Source organism: Rhinolophus sinicus, chromosome 14, assembly GCF_057876585.1.
Source record: "Rhinolophus sinicus isolate RSI-liver-muscle chromosome 14, RSI-T2T, whole genome shotgun sequence".
In the NCBI taxonomy this organism is placed as follows: Eukaryota; Metazoa; Chordata; class Mammalia; order Chiroptera; family Rhinolophidae; genus Rhinolophus; species Rhinolophus sinicus.
The window spans coordinates 142,972,794-142,987,078 of record NC_142514.1 but is presented as its reverse complement, the minus strand read 5'-3'; the positions used below and the strand labels follow the sequence as shown (position 1 = coordinate 142,987,078).

The 14,285-nt window shown below is 39.2% G+C and overlaps 1 protein-coding gene and 2 pseudogenes across 1 annotated transcript; 1 reads left to right on the top strand and 2 right to left on the bottom strand.

Annotated features, from left to right (window-relative positions):
- Window positions 1–1,412: 1,412 nt before the first annotated feature.
- On the top strand, window positions 1,413–2,363 carry LOC109436929 (olfactory receptor 52H1-like; annotated as a pseudogene).
- A 4,837-nt stretch (window positions 2,364–7,200) lies between these two features.
- LOC109436928 (putative protein SSX6 pseudogene) lies at window positions 7,201–7,866 on the bottom strand (annotated as a pseudogene).
- Window positions 7,867–9,650: 1,784 nt separating this feature from the next.
- Window positions 9,651–10,601, bottom strand: LOC109436927 (olfactory receptor 52B2-like). Its single transcript, XM_019715807.3, has one exon. The coding sequence runs from the start codon at window positions 10,599–10,601 to the stop codon at window positions 9,651–9,653; it is 951 nt and encodes a 316-aa protein (XP_019571366.3).
- Window positions 10,602–14,285: the final 3,684 nt, after the last annotated feature.

The window sequence follows — 14,285 nt, the reverse complement described above, 5'->3', positions numbered from 1 at the left end:
CAATTCTTCCCTTCAGCCCTCCACACCTTCTTGAACATTGCTATAGAATTATCCATGCATCTGGTACCCATTCCCCATCCATTCCTCCATATTTATAACCTCTCCATCCTGAAAATATCTGACCCAGACTTACCTCCTCAATGCCACTTCCTCAGACTCACAGTTTCTCAGTTTAATATTTCATACACAGCTTAGACTTCCTTAATATGGAATTGAATCTCAGGCCCTGCCCCATATGGTGTTAATTCCCTCCTCTCCTTCGGGAGCAGAGATTCTCCTCCCTTTGTGTATCCTTCCCTTCCTTAGCTCCAAATTTCTCCATCACTTAGGCAACTATGTCTCTGTTCAACACAAAAATCTAAGGCACACAGGGATATGCTTTGGCATAGAGCCAGATAAGATAGATCCATTGATAGATACCCTGAGCATCTAAGGATGAGGGGTAGTCAGCACTAACACAGAGGCTCCTAGCCTGAAAGTTTTCATCTTTTCAAGAGAGCAATCTGGCAGCCTGAAACAAAGAGAAGTGCTTTCAAGGTGTTGAAAGCACTAAAATTCTTACTCTATGGCTTCAATTAGTGATTAAGATGACTTAAGTAGATGAAGAAGTGAAGAAGAAATGGAGTTGGCAGATCAAACAAGGATTTCCAAAAATGATCATAAGAGCTGGCAGATGAGATATAAGGACTGAAGGAGGACAAAGAGTCACAGTCAACTCTCAGATCACTATGTTCCAGCAGTGGGAGAATGCTGTGATGGCGAAGGGGGGAAGCGGATCAGGAAGTTGGCAGGTGGAAGAAGATAATGAGTCTTGGAGAATTGTTCAGGAGAATTGACAGAAGAATGTTTAGATAGAGACTTTCTTCCATATATTGAAGAGGTGGGGGTAAATTCTGGGATGTAGTAAATTGGTTCACTGGAGTCCTAATGATACACTGGCATTAAAAAATGCAGGTTTTCTAATTCACACATGGCCCCCATTATTTCTTTAAATAGATACCTTAGTAAGACTCACATCAGGTAGGATATTCAATACTTACATCCTTGAGAAATCTTAAACTGAGTTACTGGTGAGGCCAAGAGAATCTTGGAATTTTATTATAGTTGACAATAAAGGACCAATATCCTCCAAGGTCATAGATCTGTTGGGATATTTTTCCAATATAGTAACAATATAGTTATGGTAATGTCTATAGATGGGGAATTATTGGTTTAATTGAGGTCTCTTGGCAGCTTTTGGTAAATGCTTTAGAGGTTGTGACAGGAGGTAGATTGCATTTTTTTCTAGTGTGTGTTAGGTGATAGAAAGGGAGGGATCCTTGTTGTGGAAAAGACTTAAAGGGAATTTATGGACAGTCAGTCCCAGGAATCAAATGGGATATTTTTGTCCTCAGGAAATGACAATCAAGATGATGGCGACGTTGAAATTGACAAACTTCAATCCAGACTCCTTCATTTTGGTGAGGATCCCAGAACTGGAGTAGTTTCACATCTGGATTGAAATTTCTTTCTGTACGATCTACCTTGGGCCCTTTCAGACAGTGGTATCCTTCTCTACCTCATCACTATGGATCACAGACTCCATGTACCCATGTTCTTCTTTCTCTCAATGCTGGCTTCTGCAGACTTCATATTATGCATCACATGTGTCCCCAAAACGCTTGGCGTACTGTGGTTGAAAGCTCAGATAATCATATTCCTGGCTGCCTCATCTGGTTGTTTTTTCCTCCACTTCAGGTTTTACAGGACTCAGCCATCATGTTGGGCATGACATTTGATCATTATATGGTCATTTGTTCCCCTTTGAGATATACACTAGTGTCTTGACACCTGGAATGATTTCAAGATCATAGTGGGCATTTTTGGTCAGAGCTTTAGTACCATTTTGCTTATTGTTTTCCTGGTAATGTGTCTGCCCTTCTGCAGGACACTTATCATCTCACACACATATTGTGAGCAAATAGGGCTTCTGCTGACATCTCCATCAATATCTGGTATGGCTTTGCTGTGCCCATAATGACTATTATCTTGGACCTGATCCTCATTGGTATTTCCTACACTCTCATTCTTTGTGCTGTTTTCTACCTTCCACCCAGAGGTGCCCACCAGAAAGCCTTCAGCACCCATAGTTCTCACGTTAGTGTCATTCTCATATGCTACACACCAGCCGTGTTCTCCGTCCTTACTCATTGCTTTGGCCACAACATCTCTCATACGTTGCATATCACATTTGCGATCCTCTATGTGGCAAGCCCTCCTGCACACAATCCCTCCTGCACACAACCCCATTATTTATGGTATAAAAACAAAACGGATTAGGGACAAGATCATCCCTCTAATTCTTTCCTAAAGGGATGCAGTGACCTGGGGATGAGAACATGGAGAAAAAGATTATGGGAAGTCAATAATCATATTGATTTAATAGAATTTCTTATGTAAATCAATAGCAGGAAATCCTACAATAACGGATCCAATTCTTATGGATTTCAAGACCTCAGTTGTGTTGGAGAAAATTATTTATAGAATTAGAGGGAGAGAGGTCAGGATTTTTCAAATCCTAAGAAAATGATAGGCATCAGATGGAAGTATATATGATTTTCTACCATCAAAAACATAAATGCACAAAATTTTTACTCTTCCTTTAGTCCTTTTATCCTATTTCAATTTCTTCTTTTCAGAATAAAAGAAAAAATAGCACTTAATTCTTAGGTTTACTGTGGGGTTAAATTTGTTTAACACACGGTAAGCTCATAAATTCAATAACAATCTGTATACTGGTGGTTATTGAAGTCTAAAGCCCTACTCCCAGTTGTTTTTCTGTCCCACCTAGTCAACTCCCTACCTGTTATCTCCTCTTGGATATCTCACTGAAACTTCAAAATCAACATGTTCAAAAATATTATCATCTTCTCTTTCTTTCCTCACAATCAACACATTCTCTTGAATACGCTATTTTACTGAATGGTATGGAATTCAACTAATTTCCCATGTCAAAGCTTGTTTACCTTATCTTATTTATTTTCTCTAATTATTTAAAAATTAATTTACTATTGGTTATGTCTTCTGAATATCATTCTATTTATTCACATGTTTCACATTAAAATATGATCATCACACTCTCTTTATCCTGGATTTTTTTAGCAGCCTCATTTAGGAATTTGCTGCCTCTAAACTTTTTTCTCTCCCATCCATTTTTTAAAATCAGAAACTAGAGTTGTCTCATAAAACTCCAACCTAGATCATGTTAGTCCTCTATTTAAATCATTTAATAGTTACCCATTTTGTTTGGAATAAACCCCAAACATCCTAACATATCTTTAAAGCCTTTTATGGCCCGATTTGTGTTAACTACTTATTGCTTGGTGTCCACTGACTCCACTCTCCCCTTCCCTCTCACTCTCTCCCTCATACACTTTTTATGTTAACAAAAATTAACAACCACCCTGTACTTCTTTTGGCTATTCAAATAAACTATGTTCTCTTTTCCTTCTGGACCTTCATATACGCTATTTCCTCTGGAATCCGAAGCTTAGTTTAAACTTGCGTAGGAATGAAAATGATGGGAAATGATTTTTCAATCCCTTTTTATTATATCTCATATCCACTAAATGACTATAATTTTTTAAAAAGTAAAATAGTGAGGATATAGAGAAATTGGAAACTTAATACATTGTTAGTGGAAATGTACAATGGTGCAGCCTTTGTAAAAAACAGTTGGTTGGTTCCTCAAAAAGTTAAATACAGAATTACCATAAGACCCAACAATCCTTCTTCTAGGTATATAACAAAAAACATTGAAAACAGATGTCCAAACAAACACTTGGAAATGAATGTTTATAGTAGCGTTGTTTGTAATAGCCAAAAAAGTGGAAACAACTTATATCAAACATGTGTCAACTAATGATTCATCAGTTATATCCAAACAATGGAATATCATTCATCCATAAAAGGGAATGAAGTTCTGATGTATAACACAACATGGTGAATCTTATAATGCTAAGTGAAAGAAACCAGACACAAAAAGCCACGTGCTGCATGATCCCAGTTATGTCAAAGTCCAGAATAGGCTAATCCTTAGAAACAGAAAGTAGATTAGTAGTTGCTGGTGTTTGGAGGAGGTTGAAATGGGAGGGATTGCTTAGTGAATATGAGGTTTCTTTTTGAGATGATGAAAATCTTCTGGAATTAGATAATGGTGACTGTTGCACAACATTATAAATGTACTAAAACCCACTAAATTGTACACCTTAAATGGATAAAATGGTCTATTTTATATTATGTGAGTCTTACCTTAATAAAAAAGTTAAATATGCTCTATATCATACAAATAATAAATGAAGTGCATACAGATAATAAGTCTGTTTGATTTTACTTACTGTCTTACCTCTCAGTGAGGAAGAAATACTCTAGCACAGAGATCTCTTTTTCTTGCATACTTTCTGGGTTAAACCAAAACCGCAATATTAGAGCTCATTCTAGTCCCAGTGTGCCAGGCCTACCAAAAGCTACAACAAATGGTGAGCTGGAGACTGTTCAAACTAGCTCGTGAAAGCCAAGTGTGAAATTTTCAGAAGTGTTATGAACAGGTCAATATCATATTAGTAGCTTGAAATTAGCCACAGAGGGAATATCTATATCTTAGAAATCAGCAAATCTACAAATAACCCCCCGCCCAAAACCAGTAGTTAAACATTCACTAGCACACCACTGGCTACAATCCTTTTTTTTTAAATAAAAATTTATTTATGTATTTATTTTTTTATTTACTCATGTTTTTTTGTTTTGTTTTGTTTTTTAAATTAAAGTTTATTGGGGTGACAATAGTAAAGTTATATAGGTCTCAGATGTACAATTCTGTAATACAGCATCTATATATCACATTGTGTGTTTACCACCCAGAGTCAGTTCTCCTTCCATCACCATATATTTGACCCCCGTTTACCCTCATCTATCACCACCCTGCCCCCTTACCCTCCAGCAACCATCAAACCTCTTGAAGCCCGACTCATAGGCCTGAGTGTGGCGCAGGCCATGACCTCATACATTATATGGCTACACTTGAGCTTCAGCCACTCTGTCGGCTCTAATTCTTCTGGACTCTGATTCAAGTCTCTTTGGTCATCTTTTTCTCTACTGATCCTTTGTATTCCTAAGCTTGGTAGTATTATTGTTGGTGGTGGGGGTGTAACACATTACTTTATTACGTATTGTGATTTATATAGGCCCTTTTAGGTATATGGATTTGTGTGACTACAGAGAATAGAATGGGAAGGAGAGACAGCAATAAGCATAGGGCCAGGAATTACCCAAGACTTATAGGGTTGAGTTTTATGGAAGCAGAAGAGCATTTATACTGGAAGTGTGTACTGAGTTTGTGTTGGGTTTTAAATATTCGTGTCATCAATTTTATCCTGAATGTGCACACCAAGTTCTGGATGAGGAACATATTCACATTATTCACTTAAAAAGCAAATAATAATCACGTGATTCCCTAAACTCAATTCTTATCTGTAGGGTTATATAATGAAGGCCAGGTCAAATGTCCTATGGATGTGAAATCTGTTTTTCTGTCAAGGAACAAATAAAAATGTGTTTCCTCTCCTTAGAAAAGCTAAAGAGACTACTCCTCTCCTTACCTTCCAGTTTCTGAGAAAATTTCCTTGGAGAATAATGGGAAATCAATCTCTGTAGGGGAAAGATAAGAACATTGTCTCCAGGTTTAAAACCCAACCATGTTGTCATTCTTCTGGAGTTAGGTAAATGTCTCTGGAGTTCTCTCACTATCTATAGTTATCTCACTAACTATAGTTGTAAATTAACTTCCCAAAACTCAGTCTTAGTCCAGGATCCCAAGATTTTGGCAAAATTTATTCAGAAAGTGCAACTCAGGAAAAACACAAAAATATTTTCTTTATACTCCACAAAATGCCAGAAATCTGAGCAGACAGCTGGCAAGAACAAGTTCCATGGTTATGGAATACAGTAAAATTCCCACAGGGCTTTCTGAGGGATGTGAAGTGCAAGACTGGCTCAGGCTGCCGGGATTCTGGGCAGTGCAGATGGAGCACTCGCACCTGAATAGTGTCTGTTTGTTGTTATCTTCTATCTAAAGTAGGTGCACATCTCATAGGGAAAAGCTGTGGGAGGTGACTTCACAGTAGTTAGATGAGCCCTGGTAGGAAAAGAAAGGAGGAGGGAGCTAGAAGGACTTTGCCATAGACAAAGGTCAGGGTTTTTGCTTTAGTTTTGTTCTTAACTTTTCACCTTAAGGAGGATGAAAGCTCATACCAGGGAACATAATGACATTAACGATAGAGACACAACACATTTGTACAGAATTTTGTAATTTCTAACGTGGTTTAGCATCGGCTTTCTCAGTGAGTCCTCATATAACAACCCTGTGAGATAGATGTTAAGGAGTTTCAAAAGAAGGTCGCTCAACTGCAAATTAGGAGGGTTGCATAGGCCACCTAGCATCCCAGGCAGTTTATATATACACACACACAAACACTTTAATTAGCTAGTCCTTTTTTTTTTGGCAAAAATTGTGTTTATTAACTGCCAGCGACTGACACAGAGCATCAGAATAGGGTATTGTGCCATGGAGCAGCTGCCAAACAAGGAACAGAAGGAGGGGTGCATGTCCATTACACGCTAAATTTAGGTCGGATATGTTCAAAGTTGTACCGTCTGTGAGTGTCTGTCTTTGCTTTATGTTTGTTTTTGTGGGATGTGTGGTGTGTGTGTGTGTGTGTGTGCGTGTGCGTGTGCGTGTGCGTGTGTGTGAGAGAGAGAGAGAGAGAGAGAGAGAGAGAGAGAGAGAGAGAGAGAAGAGAGAGAAAGAGAGAGAGAGAAGTGAGCCTGTAAGTGCAGAGAAAAAAACGTCTGGAATCAGTCTCCCACAACTGCCCTGGGGAGTCACATGTGGGGAGATGGAAAGCAGTGCTCTTCTGTGCAGAGACACCTGAAAATAATTGTTTCCTGAGGTAAGTGCCTGGACACACAGGCAGAAATAGGCCTTAGGGATATGTGTTGGTCATCAACGAAACAAGAACACCTGACAGAATATTAGACGCACAGTGAGAAACATCGTGCTTTAGCGTTTCACGGCGGTGAACTTTTCTTTCACTTGCTGGAGGCCTGATGGCCAGAGGTTCACAGCTTTGCATATGTTCATGAAAGGCCACCAGGTTCTTGGATTTAGTCATCTTCCTCGGGGTCACTAATCTCTTCATATACAACTCGGTTCTTTCTTTCCTGCAGCCTGTGGGCCCAGACACTAAACTTCACTTTGCTGGGTCCTGACATCTTCTCATTCTCCTGACCAGAGGAACTCACTTCTCCTGGGGTACACAGCTTTTTCGGAGCCGGCTCCGAGGCAGGCGTTACTGGTAGTGGCATCATATCATTTTTTTCCCCTGCCGGCTCCATGGGCATCTCCTTCTCGTCTTTTATCCATTGCACAGAGGAAGCTTCTTGCGGATTTTCATCCTGATTCCTGGGGCTCTGATATTCATCAGAATCACTCTCAGGAGCATTTGTTGACTGATTCGGAGAACACATGAAATATGGGCAGTTGGTATTGAGACCTAGAAGAGTCATGTAGTCATAGTTTCTCTTCATGTACACATAGGTTATTTGCTGTAAGTCTCCCAGCTTTGCCCATTCTTTCTTAGAAAAGTATTTCGAAATATCATTGAAGGCCTCATATTTCTCCTGTGATTTCTGAACATCCTCCCTGTGGCTCTTTGCCAAGGAGCTGCCTCTGTCCATGGCGCTGGGAATGGTGCGATGTCCCAGGGACACAGCCCGAGTCTCTCCAGAACCAAGGCCAAGGATCCTCAGAAGTGAGGCGTCTGTGAGGGGTCGATCCCCGCAGAGATGAATACCCGCAATTCAGTTACCCAGGGACCTTCGACCACTCAGAATAGTTAGTGAAGTGGATTTGGCCCACTGCAAGTCAGGGTAATACAGAGGAAATTGAGGCAGGAGTGGGGTCTGTCCTACCACCCAGGCTCCAGAGCCAGGAATATCTTCTCCAAGTGGCTAGCTAGTCCTTTTTAAAAATCCTTCCAAATCATGTACTTACAGCAAAAAATTTCATTTGTGTAGATGGTGCTACCTAGTATCATCAGGTATTCCCATTTGTATTACAAGATTGTTTTGGTCTTTTGTGAATAAGATGAGCTAGAAGGAGAGCTTCTATGTTCCCCTATTTGTATACCAATTTGATGTTCACTCTTTCTAATTTGTATTCATCATAGCTGTTGGGGAATACACATAGAGATCTAAAATTTAAATAGTGGTTGAAGGAGAGGCGTTTTATAAGTTATTTTTTGTTTGATAGAAATAGAGATATTATCATTAAATACTGAAAAACTTGTGTACATTTAAAATACTAGTTTGTATGTCTGTGAGTACACTTTTTTAATTAAAGTTTATTGCGGTGACAATGGTTAGCAAAATTACATAGGTTTCAAGTGCACAATTCTGTAATACATCATGTATATATTACATTGTGTGTTCACCACCCAGAGTCAGTTCTCCTTCCATCACCATATATTTGACCCTGTTTCCACTCTTCTACCACCCCCATGCCTGCTTACCTTCTAGTAACCACTAAACACTGAAACAGCCAAAGTGTCCTTCGATAAATGATTGGATAAAAAAGATGTAGTTTATGAGGCCTGACAATTAAATTTGTGAACTCATCCTAGAAATAGTGTTACATATCTCATTACTGAATATCACTATGGTCACCATTGAAGTACTCCTCTTAGGAAGCTATGCACGGACACCAGAGCCTAGTCCACCCTTCAAAGCAATTTTGGAACTCTTTTTCTGGAATGGTCATCAGAGCTGTCATCACATTACCCTTGATGTCCTGAATGTCATCAAAACGTCTTCCTTTCAATATTTCCTTTCTCTTCAGAGAAAAAAAGAAGTCATTGGGGGCCAGATCAGGTGAGTAGGGAGAGTGTTCCAACGCAGTTATATGTTTACAGCTGAAAACTCCCTCCCAGATAGTGTTGTGTGAGCTGGTGCATTGTCGTGATGCAAGAGCCATGAATTGTTGCCAAAAAGTTCAGGACATTTAACTTTATCACGCAGCCTTTTCAGCCCTTCCAAATAGTAAACATGGTTAATTGTCCAGTTGGTACAAATTCATAATGAATAATCCCTCTGATATCAAAAAAAGTTAGCAACTCGTTGCAATAAGTTCACAAACTTAATTGACAGACCTCATATATACACAATAGAATATACTCTGCCATAAGAAAAGATGAAATAGTGCCATTTGCAACAACAACATGGATAGATCTTGAGATTATTATGCTAAGCAAAATAAGACATAAAAAGTCAAGAACCATATGACTTCACTGACATATGGGATATAAAACTGAAAGCAACAAAGGAACAAGACAAACAAACAAAGAAACAAAAACTCATAGACACAGAATACACATATTTTTAAGAAACTATTTACCTTTGAAATAAAGGACTTATACAATTTGGATCATCCATATCTAATGAAAAAAGACGAATTTCATAGCAAATAGAGCCTGTCCTAAATGGCAGCTATGTTTTTTCTTTCCTAATAGGACCCTTCTTTCTTGCCTGTAAGAAACCACCATGAGATCCAGGCAACCTCAACAACACTTCCCTTTTGAAGAAAACACAAGGGCCACTCGCTCACGAATCTGTTTCGTCTTTACTCCATAGATAATTGGGTTCATCATGGGAGGAACAAGAACATAGAGATTGGCCAGCAGGATGTGGACATGCTTGGGGATTTTTTGGCCAAAGCGCTGAGCAATGACAGTGAAAACCCCTGGAAGGTAAAACATGAGGATGACACAGACATGGGAACCACAGGTGCTGAGTGCTTTCAGCCTAGCATCCTGGGATGGCAGCCTGAACACTGCCTGCAGAATAAGCATGTAGGAGATGACTATTGTCACCATATCCAGCATAACACTGAGTAATGGCACAGAGATTCCATACCAAATATTGATGGTGATATCAGCACAAGCCAGCTTTGCCAGCCCCATGTGTTCACAGAAAGTGTGGGCAATGATGTTTGTACGACAGAAGGGTAGGTGTTTCACAAGAAAGACAATGGGGAAAACAGTTGCAAAACCCCTGAGCACTATAATGCCCCCTATTTTGCCAATGACACCAAGGCTAAGAATGGTGGTGTACCTCAGTGGGTAGCAGATGGCTACATAGCGGTCAAAAGCCATGGCCAAGAGAATGCCTGACTCCACTACAAAGGCAAAATGCATAAAGAAGAGTTGGGTTACACAACCACCAAAAGAGATGTTGACGTCATCAAACCAGAAGATGCTCAGGGCTTTGGGTACTGTGGATGTAGATAGAATTAGATCCCAAAAAGCCAGCAAGGAGAGGAAGAGGTACATGGGTTTATGAAGACTGCGCTCCACTGCCACCACACAGATCAGGATGCCATTTCCTGACACAGCCACCAGGTACATCAGGCAGAAGGGGATGGAGATCCACATGTGTAGCTCCTTCAGGCCAGGGATGCCAGTGAGAACAAACATATCATAATTGACAGTGGAATAGTTGGGAGCTGACATGCCTGAAATTATGGTATAAAACTTTTATCACTTATCTGTAAGGAGGAAGAAAGTTAGAGAGCTAGCCTGTCACAATCAACTAGCATTTATTTATTTAACTCGCAATGGGATTAGATCTGCTATGTCAAATTCCAGTTAATGAGTTCCTACCTATTCAGAGGTGTTAAGTGTGGACCCAGATGTGTGCAGTAATCTACTTTGGAGAGAAGGATTCCGAAGATTCAAAGTGGGATCAAAGGATTTTTTTTTTGAGGGCGCAGCTCACAGTGGCCCATGTGGGGATCAAACCGGCAACCTTGGTGCTATCAGCACCATGTTCCAACCAACTGAGCTAACCGGTCACTCGGGATCAAAGAATTTTAAAAAGATGCTTCCAAGGAAAATCCTGAGGCTGGTACTATTTTCTCACACAATTAACATAAACTTAAAATGATGGTCTTACAAAATATTAAAACCTGTAATAATCTATTGTATTCTCTGACTAAACATTTTAAGACAAGGAAGAAAATTATAAATTTTTATAAAGAATATAAAAAATGAATAGAAACAAAAAGTGTGTTGTTGAACTAAGCAACAATTCTGCTATCTAGCACACACATTTATCTAATCAACTATTGGTTTATTGATTACCCAAGCATCTATTGATTACCTATCATATGTACAGAGATATGAACATGTGCATAAAAGGGAAAAAGGAGTTCATTTTAAATAGACTAAAAATTAATAAATAATCTTTATCAAAAAAGAAATTAATTTTCTCATTAACAAACAAAACATCCTTTTTATTCTATATCAGGAAAGATCAACATACACAAAGAGCATAATTACTTTGATTTAACAAATAAATGCTATTTAAAATTTACCATTTATTATTAAATTAAAAAGAGATTGCAAAAATGTTTGTGCTTAGTGTCATTGTGGAACAATAACAATTATTTATAAATATGTATTTGCATAGATAAGATGTCTGGTAGAGAAAACATCGAGATATACCTATTGTTATATCTGGATAGTGAACTAATGATACATTTAATTTTATCTGATAATTTTAAGTTTTTTACCATATGGAAAAATTGTGATATTATTTTATTACTGTCAAACATACGACAATATGATGTTCATTTTTTTATTAAATTGAGGGCTAAAAATGAATACTTTCATTAGAAGTTATTTAATTCACTATCTTCAACCCTTCAATGAATTTAGCCAATATCCCTTCTAATCCATAGTAATCTAATTTTCTCCAGATTCATGAAGCATCTGGAGTTATCCTGACTTTTAAAACTATACTGAGAAGTCTGGTCTTGATTATGAGCACGTCAAGTCTTCTTTGGTGCCAGCAGCTGACATGGCAAAGAATAGGAGGTTACGTTTACCAAAGAATAGAGGCGTGTATGGAAAAATATATAGTTGTTCTTTACTTCATATTAAGACATACTCCTAATGTTATTTAAAGTTAAAAACTAGAGCATTTTGCATACTTACAAAGATTAACTTGCTGAGCAAAATAATATTTCTGATGTGGTGTCTCAAGCTTTTAAACTGGAAGAAGTTGTATGTGTGAGCCCAGACTTCATGGGCAACTAGGAAATTAAAGTCAGGATTTAGCCACCCCAAGAGAATAAGATTTGAGAAGAACCCGTAGAATCCCTAACTTCCTTAACCTATCAAGAGCTCCCTTTCCCCGGACCACCCACTCAGGCACATCTCAGATCTGGATTCCTACCATGACTTAAAATGACTTAAAAGATTAGAGCACTCTCCTGAAATAGACCCTATTACAAGTCCCCAAACTGCTGGAGTTCTCACCATACATGTTTACCTGAATAGGAAACCAGAATGGGATCATCACAGCTGCAAAGTGTCCCTGGGGGAGGCTCAGGGAGCAAGGTACAGGAGTGGGCATTATTCCTGGGAAAGAGCACAAGAAGGCTGAGCCTACAGGGCTGGAAAAATTGCTGCCAGGGGATCAGGAGAGAAATGTAGATCCAGAGAATGAGAAGCATGGGGTAGGGTACTCAAAAAAGTATACTCTGAAAAAGTTACTCACTTTGCCTCCTGACCATGTGGCTAGTCCATAGACAAAGGAATGGCTCCTTGCAGTTTATACCATTAACGTAACTGCTACGTGTCTGTGTGTCTAAGTTCCCCAAAACTGTTCCGCCTGCTACCTGTGTAGCCTAGTTCACACACCACCGTCCATTCCCTCAACCTCAGCAGGGGGACTCTCCCCACTGCACAGAAGGCAGAATGAGCCTGGGATCATTTATTGCTCTTGGAAAGTCCCAAGGGGGTGACCTCTGGGACTTGGTGCCTGGTCCTGCCTCCAGCTAAACTGCTGATAGAAACAAATTAAGAAAATACTTAATTCCTTTTCTGTTGAATGGCTAGTAACACCTTGATTGTTTGTGTACTGACCAGTGAACCCCATAAAGGTGCCTAGAGCACTTAAGACCCTGAGACTCAATGCTTCATTAATTTTGCATCCTGGGCATCTCACTAGCCTTTCCCTTGTCCCAGTTCTGGAAGGAGCATTATTTAATTCATTCATGCATCCTTTCTGCATACCTAGTTCCACATCATCTCTGCCTGGACTACAGTGAAAGTTCTCAAAATAATTTTGCTGTCTCTAAAGCATCACTCCAGGTACATCTCACTGCATTCCAATAGCAAGTCCACATGACAACCATATTGAACTTTACCATATGTCAGTTTCATTTTGTCACATTCCCGAGTGAAACCTTCCATCAGCCCCTTCATCCTTTAGCCTTTAGAATAAGATCCAAGTTCCAAAGCACAAGGTACAGTGCCTGCTTACCTCCCCAAACTCTTCTGATATCCCCCTTTCCCTCTTCGCAGCCTCATCTACATCCAGTTTCCAGTCTGCACATCAAGGTGCAGACAGTTTGCCAATTCTCACTATGTTCTCATTACCTTCTTCATGTTTGAAATAATATTCTCTCTGCCTTGAAAACTCCTATTTTTCCTTTAAAACACAGCTTTCTTGGCCATCCTATTGCTCTTTCCTAATTATATCAGCATCCTCCTTCCTGTCCTTACAGCTCCCTGTGTTTTTTAGATCATATTTCTTGTCACTCTGTACTGAAATTGCCTGCTTCTGTGTGTGTTTTCCCCACAAATCTGTGATCTCCTTGAGGACAGTAAAAATTGCCTTAGCCATATCTGCATCCAGAGCACCTGTTACACAGTAATTATAATAAAATAAAATTAAAAAGATTGACTGTCATGTAATGTCCCAAACAATGTGCAAAGTGCCTTACATACAACATCACAATCCATCCTCATGCCTTATGAGATAGGTAAGACCTCCATGTACACAGGAGGCCTGGTGCAGTTGGTAATTGCAGCCAGTAGTCCGTGTCTGGCCTCAAGCCATTTCCCCTTCTCCTCTTCTGTGCTTTCCTGCAAACTGCTTCCACACATGGTGCTTGGATGTACGCATAAAGGAATGAATGGCAAACTGGGGCAGAGAATGTGCTGTTAAGCGCTATGTCATCTTTCAAAATAGTTCCTTAAGACTATCTATTTACATACTAAAAAAGGCTATTTATGTACTAACAGGAGTTTCCATTATCCATAACTTTTTATACCTCTTTTTTTTTTTTAAGTATGAGTCACAAGTGAAAAACAAAATACCTGCTTCTAAGATGCTTACATTCATAT

Coding starts and splice junctions, on each gene's coding strand:
- LOC109436927 (XM_019715807.3), bottom strand. CDS start 10,601: ATGTCAGCTCCCAACTATTCCACTGTCAATTATGATATGTTTGTTCTC.